This window comes from Ostrea edulis, chromosome 4 (genome assembly GCF_947568905.1).
Source record: "Ostrea edulis chromosome 4, xbOstEdul1.1, whole genome shotgun sequence".
Classification (NCBI taxonomy): domain Eukaryota; kingdom Metazoa; phylum Mollusca; class Bivalvia; order Ostreida; family Ostreidae; genus Ostrea; species Ostrea edulis.
This window is the reverse complement of record NC_079167.1, coordinates 34489153-34496536: the sequence shown is the minus strand read 5'-3', so window position 1 is coordinate 34496536 and position 7384 is coordinate 34489153. Positions and strand designations below refer to the sequence as shown.

Here is a 7384-nt window from a genome sequence, read left to right as displayed (position 1 = left end):
ATAGTTGTCGATAGCATGTTCATTTCAATTTATAAGACATTTTCATGAGTATGATTATACCATACATGTTTGTTTTATAAAGGCAATATTGATTATCTCATTTAATATGGATGTCTCTTATATTGTGATGGATAATTAAAAATGTGAGAAGAAATCTTTTAGCAATTTCATATTTTGATAATAACTAAATATTAGTCATGAATTTCAAAATTTTCATATTCACAGGAGATGATTATACATATTCATGTGTATCAGGTTAGGGTTCAAACCCAGGCCCTCTGAATCTCAATTCAAGTGCTATTTCAACTGATATATCTGGCCCCAGTAATTGAACCACCTCCCTGTACATGTACCTCATAAAGGTGTTTGTCTTGAAAACATACCCCAGGATCTTTATCCCCTGGCAGACATTTTGCATGTCAGTTCCAAGGGGTGGCCTGTGATACCATATGGAGCAGGAAATACAATAGTCTAGAGAAACCAGGGTTTGAATTCGGGCCTCCCGAATCTCTAATCAGGTGCTCTCTCTGTCGACTCTGGTTATTGAACCCATATCGCTGTGCCATATTTCTCCCTCCTCAAAGGTTTTTGCTTTGAAAACAATCGATCCTCCAGGCAAACATTTTTCCCCATGTCAGATCCAGGGGCTGGTCTACAATACTGAATATAACAAAAAATGCGATAGACCAGACAAACTGGGGTTCGAACTCACAACCTTGAATCTCCAGTCAGGTTCAGTAAATGACACTTGCGATCAAACCTGTCTGACCCTCACACGTGTATGTACAGTGTGTGTCCCAGTCCAATGAATTATTATACAATTATTGCTGTTTTTGAGGTCAATACGATGATTTAGCCACCTTCGAAGTACAATATTCACCTCGCAATAATTGTTTTGTTATATGATTAAATGATTAAAAAACCCTTCAAGACTGTTCTTTGCTTACCAATTTTTGGTCCTATGTGGAAAAAATAATTCCTTATGTTCACCTGGAAGGTCACGTACAGGTAAACATAACGTAGTATGATTTCTACATTGTTGGATCTCAGCCAATTAGAGAGCTAAGAATTATTCAATCGAATAATAAACTTTATTTTTAACTTTTCTACTATGTCAATAAATTTTGTACCGTTGACTAACACATTTTACACATGTACAGATGAACCTTATAATATTTTTAAATGATATGAAAAAAGTAAACTCTATCTTCCTAATATATTCCATTGATGAATGCCTTTCAGCCATTGAAGTGAATGTAAAATGATTTTAAAAGGCGTCTTAATCGTAAGAGGATTAGGATATCTATGGTCTTTCTTTGCGCGTGAAGTGTCGGTAATAAAATACTCCCCGTAATTTTATTTTTGAATGCATGAGTTATATTCGTGGTTTTGTGGAAATAACAGTCAATTAAACGTATGTTAAGTAAATACTGGTAATGCTTTATATAGCCGCCACTCCGAGCAGACGACACCCTGAAAATCCGCGCGCGGGAACTTTAGCTCTCCTTCTGCTCTTCATTTAGCGTAATAACAGCTCAATTTATCATCCAGTACCCGGTTGCTAGGATTAACCTGTAGGGAACACTTTCATATTCTATTTCATATTGAACATATTATTTATCTGATAAGCTTTTAATTGAATACAACATAACCTGGCTGACAGTTTTTTGTTTGGAATAGAAAGGCAGAATCTCAAATGAATTATGGATTATTGTGGTCGGTTTATTCAAAGTAATCACATATCATTTAACAAATAGAAAATGTCTTTGCGCTTTAATGAAGTAAAAGAAATCTTTTTAAAATCATTTAAATTCTAAATCGAAGGCTGAACATTTTCCCCGCATGAACTCTTCTATGTATATATGACGTGTGTCTGTGAATTAAAGGTTTTTTTGGGTTTTTTTTTTTTTTTTATTGAAAATCAACTTCATGCTTTGGAATTTTTCAAATAAGCAATCCATTGACAAAAATGAATATTCTACAATAAAGTTTGGAGTCCCTAATTAGAGCCAAGTAATTATCAATATATTTATTGACTTTCCTCTCTGCCGGGAGTTTAAATTGGGTAACGACACGAAAGAGACACCACGACACAACTTAAAAATGTTTTAAATCTTTAAAAAAAAAACCACTTTGACACAATCAGAAGATCTGATGATCTCCCAGGGTGACGAACAAATGATTTGAAACTGCCGATAAATAAGTAAGTGATATCTAGGAGACAGTGGTGAGTTTTAAAAGCTCTCGGTTTTTCCTAATGTTGACACATAGGATACAGAACATTTCATTTATATCGGTTCTAAACGCTTTTTATTTCACGGCTAATGAAAAACGGCAGGATAGGATGAACCTGACAAATCACTTGTCTCTGAATGCCTCCACTAAAATCTGTACCTGAAGCAGGTGCCCTTATCTGGCGCAAACCAACAGGGGCCGTCACCGAAGTTCAAAGACTTTCCTATCAATGTATTGATCGCCAGAAAAGATCCCTCAAAGACGATGAGATAGTGCAACACTTGACACTCTCTAGATTGGCTTGTTTGGGCATGTAGGATTGATCGAGTGAAGGATTTGACTGCGGGGGTAAACAAAACAGACTGTCAAAAGAAAACAACTTTCGGTAACAATCCATATATATGATTGTTTTTATTTCGTTTTTAACTCTGTGCAATCAACTGTCGTTTGCTGACATATTTGAAATGGTGCGAAACCGTCTTTGGAATATCAGAAATTTACCTGTCTCAATTTAAAGGCAATTCTTCTTCGCTTGGCTGTGTCGATTTTAAAATTGTTGAAAGTTTTAAATAAGATATTGACACAGACCTATGACTGATTCTAAACTTGATCGTCAGTTCTACCGCGTGTATTTCTCGGAAGTTTGGAAACTATGTGCTCTGAATTTAGAGAATCGTTATCGTCTCAGACTCGAGCTTCCATTAGAGAATATTCATTACTGGAATAAAACAGTGTTTGTTCTTAAAAGGTTTAGGAAAGTTTAACCATGAAATTCAAGGGAAGGGGTAAATCTGCCCCAATAGTTCAACTAACGGATGTGATTGAGAGGGGATACTTCCAACAGGTCCGTTTCTTTATTGATCTGGGGATTGATATAGACTCCGCTAATGGCGATCAGCGAACGCCCTTAATGTTGTGTTCTGTGATGGAACCGGAAGAGTGGGGGACGGGGATCGCACGCCTTCTCATCGAGAAAGGAGCCTTACTGGACTCTGTTGATAAATATGGAATGAACGCTATGCATTTATCCTGTATCTATGGCCGCGTAGAGCTGGCTAGAATTCTTCTAAATGCCATGGATTTTGATTTGACGGAAATAGATAAATGGGGAAATACAGTCCTCCACTACGCGGTCAGAGCAGGAAGTGTACCCTTAGTCAGGCTTGTGGTCCACGCACACAAAAAATACAAAATTCACATGGACCGGAAGAACCGGGACGGACTGACAGCGCTGGAGGAGGCACACAAATTCTCCTACGGACGCTGTGCCGAGATTATAACGACAGCTGAGAGACTCGCAGAGGAGGATGTGGAACTGCTGATGCCGCCACCCTCGCTAGATTTCAGATTTTCACGGGATACCCTAAACACGCGTACCGCGTCAGAACGCTCCGTCATCATGCGTCCCAAGACTGCCTTCGTGACACGGCGAGGCTCCGTCTCCAGCACAAGCTCGACGTCTAGTATATATCTCGCCCAGAAACCGATCTTCGTACGTGAATTTGCAGGAGCTAGAAGAGAAAAGCTACCAAACGAAAAAGACTTTAACCAAATCATACGCTGTGCTAGTTTGTCAGATTTCAGAAATAACCCCGAGTATCTATATAATTTAGCAGTTCCCGGTGCAATTCCGACCAACGGCTTTCAGTCGGGGAGCAGACTAACAAACAGACCAAAGTCGTGCTACGTCAGACGCCCCACCTCTGTGTCTAGTGAGGGACCGATCTTCAGTTGGCGAGTAGAATTCAAGAGACTATATGCTCATTTTGAGTACCAGTGTACCCCGTCTTATAGGGACGCTGCCAAGTATAACCCCGGAGAACTCCCCTCTCTGGACGGAAGTGGTTCACCCGTTCCCCATGAAGACGGCGAGGAAGGAGAACGCGGTAAGAAAGGGAAGCGATGTGGAAGCGGGAAAAAAGAGCCCGCCGCGGAAAAACAACGTAAACAATCACAGCAGCAAAAACAACGTAAACAATCTAACGTACAGATCCCACAAGATAAGGGGAAACACTCCAATACATCACTGGATGGGTCACTGGGGTCAAGCAGCGAGTCTATAGGAAGCAGCGGCGTGTCTTCAAAAAAGCAGCAGCAATCCAGTTCTGGTGATACTCAAACCTCTAAACCGACGCGGGAAAAGTCCCTGACAGAGAGTCATGGACGCATAAGTCGGACAATGCATTATGGGAAGAATATACCACACGTGGCAGTTCACGATGACGTCACTTCTGGAGACGGACATTCGTCCAAAACGCCACCCATCGATCAAAAGAAATTAAAACCATGATATTCTCTGTAGCCTATGCATTGATGTACTAATATTTTTTATGTCTTGTGCTGTATAACCCGGAGCCTTGGTGTATGGGGTACGCGTTGCCATGGTGTATTTTTTATTAACAGAGATTAGTTCTTGCTCTGGATAAGGAGAATATGTTCTATATGAACAACAATTGCATTTATATTTGTTTTTCTCGTTATGGACACATTGAACGTTAGCGGAGACTTCAATAATGGACAAATACCGGAGGTGGTCCAATATTTACTCAAAAGTTTCCTCAAGTAATGCAATAGGGAAGGAACTTCATCGCTCTATGTACCAATGGGCAGGACTCGGTTGAAGTGAAAGCGACACGTATTTGTCCGTAATGACAAATATACGCAATTACTTGCCAATCTTCTTGGCTTTTCGACTGTACTTATAGAATTTAAATTGAATGCAAATATCACACGAGTCTTTCATTGTTGGGGAAATTTCCGATATGATTGTCATTAAATTTCTTCTTGATATGGAATGATTTCTTTGCCTTCGATCTATCGACTGAGAGTTTTAGCTCGAGAGGAATTTTCAATGATCTCATAAAATAACATGCGTTGACATCATGCCAATAGAGGGAAGTCTGAGTGCTGTTTGGTCTAGCAATGGCTTCGACTTGAACTGTTTTAGCAGTAGATGCGTACTTTTAGTTTACGACCAATTTCTAATTGAGGTAACAAGTTGACATTTCATCCTTGGATGCTTTCACACAAGAAGGGTCATTCGTTTGAATTTTTCTGTTCTAGTAATCGGGGATAAACTCTTAAATTGAATAATTCTCTTCCACTCGCTTTACATTGAAAAGAGCCATTGATGTATTAAAAAGCCCCTTGTTTACATAATTCACACTCACAGCTTATGTTTCAAAGATAAGAAAAATATGAATCCCGCATTAAGTGTTTGAAATTCAATAGAATGGCGACATGTTATAATTCTTTTGGAATTTTGTTAGAATGATAGGGTCTTTTGGAGTACATATATTTGTGCGTTGTGTATTTTGCCTGAATCACGCGGGAAAAGCTGTCGTCCACCCTAGTGATAAATGGTAACTTGGTTGCTATGTAAAGACTAGGATTGGCCAATACACATATCTTAAAACCTTTCTCAATTAGGTGGTAAAATGTGGCATCGCTTTGGTGTTCAGATTTGAGTACGTATAGATATCAATATGGTCTACTTTTAAATCAACTGTTAAATTTTCAGTCATGCCCGCTGTAGATATAGTCTAGGGGAGTTTGCCAATAATGTTGTTTTCCAATGACCAGGAATCGCAAACGCGTATTGATTTCGTTACCATAAACGTGTGATGAAATCTCCTATCTTGTGTATTTGTTGGTAACGAAATAAGTGCAGTCTAGATCACAGAAGTTTGTCTGCCTTTGATGCGAAAATATCGTTATAATTACAGATTTACATAAATTGACAAGTAAATGAATTTCTTAATAAATGCCATGTGTTGAGTAGAAATTGGCGCGGTGCTAATATGTCTGCCCACACACACTTCTTATAAAGATCATTCGTCTTGTCAATGTACGTTATCTAAACATAAATGCGCAACGCTAATTAAACTTTGTGCTACAAGTGTCAACATAACGCAAAACACTTAGATCACGCATAGGTATCTACATCACGCATAACACTTAGCATCGTCGAAAACTCACGGTATTTTCGCATAACTCATTACAATGCATGAACTTTCGAGGACCAATGGGAATCGTCGTAAATATTCCCGGTACACAAAGTGTCAGATGTAATGGCGGCGCCCATGAAAATGAGTGTGTTTTGATGTGCCACTATCAAAGATATATAGATGAAAACTTCAGATTTGGCACCCAAAATGGCTGATTATTTTAACTAATACTTCACTTTCACATGCCCCCCCCCCCCCACTTCGGAAATCCTAGCTGGATCCGCCTCTGGTATGTTTATTATCATCACTGCTTCATGGCACGTAAATAAAATCAGTCATGCATGATACAATTTAAAATTAGATGCAAATTTGAATTAAGATATGTCTTACAAGTCTGTTAAAAAAACACATTGCTCCCGTATGGTAGAACTACGAACTCGTGCTGAACATGTAGACCTGTACATAGACTCGTACGCAGTACAATAGTAAACGCTTGGTGACACAGACTTTTTCCTCCCAGGGTGTCTTTATAGACACAAATACACCCTCCGCTTCAATAATGCAGATAAAGCATCTCGCTGAAAGTTTTGTAACTTGTCCAATTTGAACGTAGTCAAAATCTTGGCTCCGAAAGCATGTTTTTCTATGCTACCGAGGACTGGAAATACTTGGCTTTTTCATTGGTTGAATATCGCATTAAGGAATGGTAAAGCGACCAATCGCATATAGAAGCCGAGATACACCTTCCAGCGAAAATACTCGCATTGTGTCGCACGATGAACACTTAAATCAAGCTTAGGTTTCTACATCACGCGAATTGCTTAAATCAAGCTGAGGTATCTACATCACGCATAACGCTTAGATCAAACTTAGGTATCTACATCATGCATAACACTTAGATCAAACTTAGGTATCTACATCATGTATAGCAATTAGACCAAGCTTAGGTATCTCCATCACGCTTAACACTTTGATCAAACTTAGGTATAGACCTACATCACGCATAACACTTAGATCAAGCTTAGGTATCTACATCACGCTTAACACTTAGATCAAGCTTAGGTATCTCCATCACGCATAACACTTAGATCAAGCTTAGGTATCTCCATCACGCTTAACACTTTGATCAAACTTAGGTATAGATCTACATCACGTATAACACTTAGATCAAGCTTAGGTATCTACATCACGTATAACACTTA

The 7384-nt window shown here is 39.0% G+C and overlaps 1 protein-coding gene across 1 annotated transcript; it reads left to right on the top strand.

The window, feature by feature from the left end:
* Positions 1–1891: 1891 nt before the first annotated feature.
* Positions 1892–5030, top strand: LOC125669919 (uncharacterized). Its single transcript, XM_048904759.2, has one exon. It carries the CDS (start codon positions 3002–3004, stop codon positions 4523–4525), a length of 1524 nt encoding a protein of 507 aa, XP_048760716.1. The 5' UTR covers positions 1892–3001; the 3' UTR covers positions 4526–5030.
* Positions 5031–7384: the final 2354 nt, after the last annotated feature.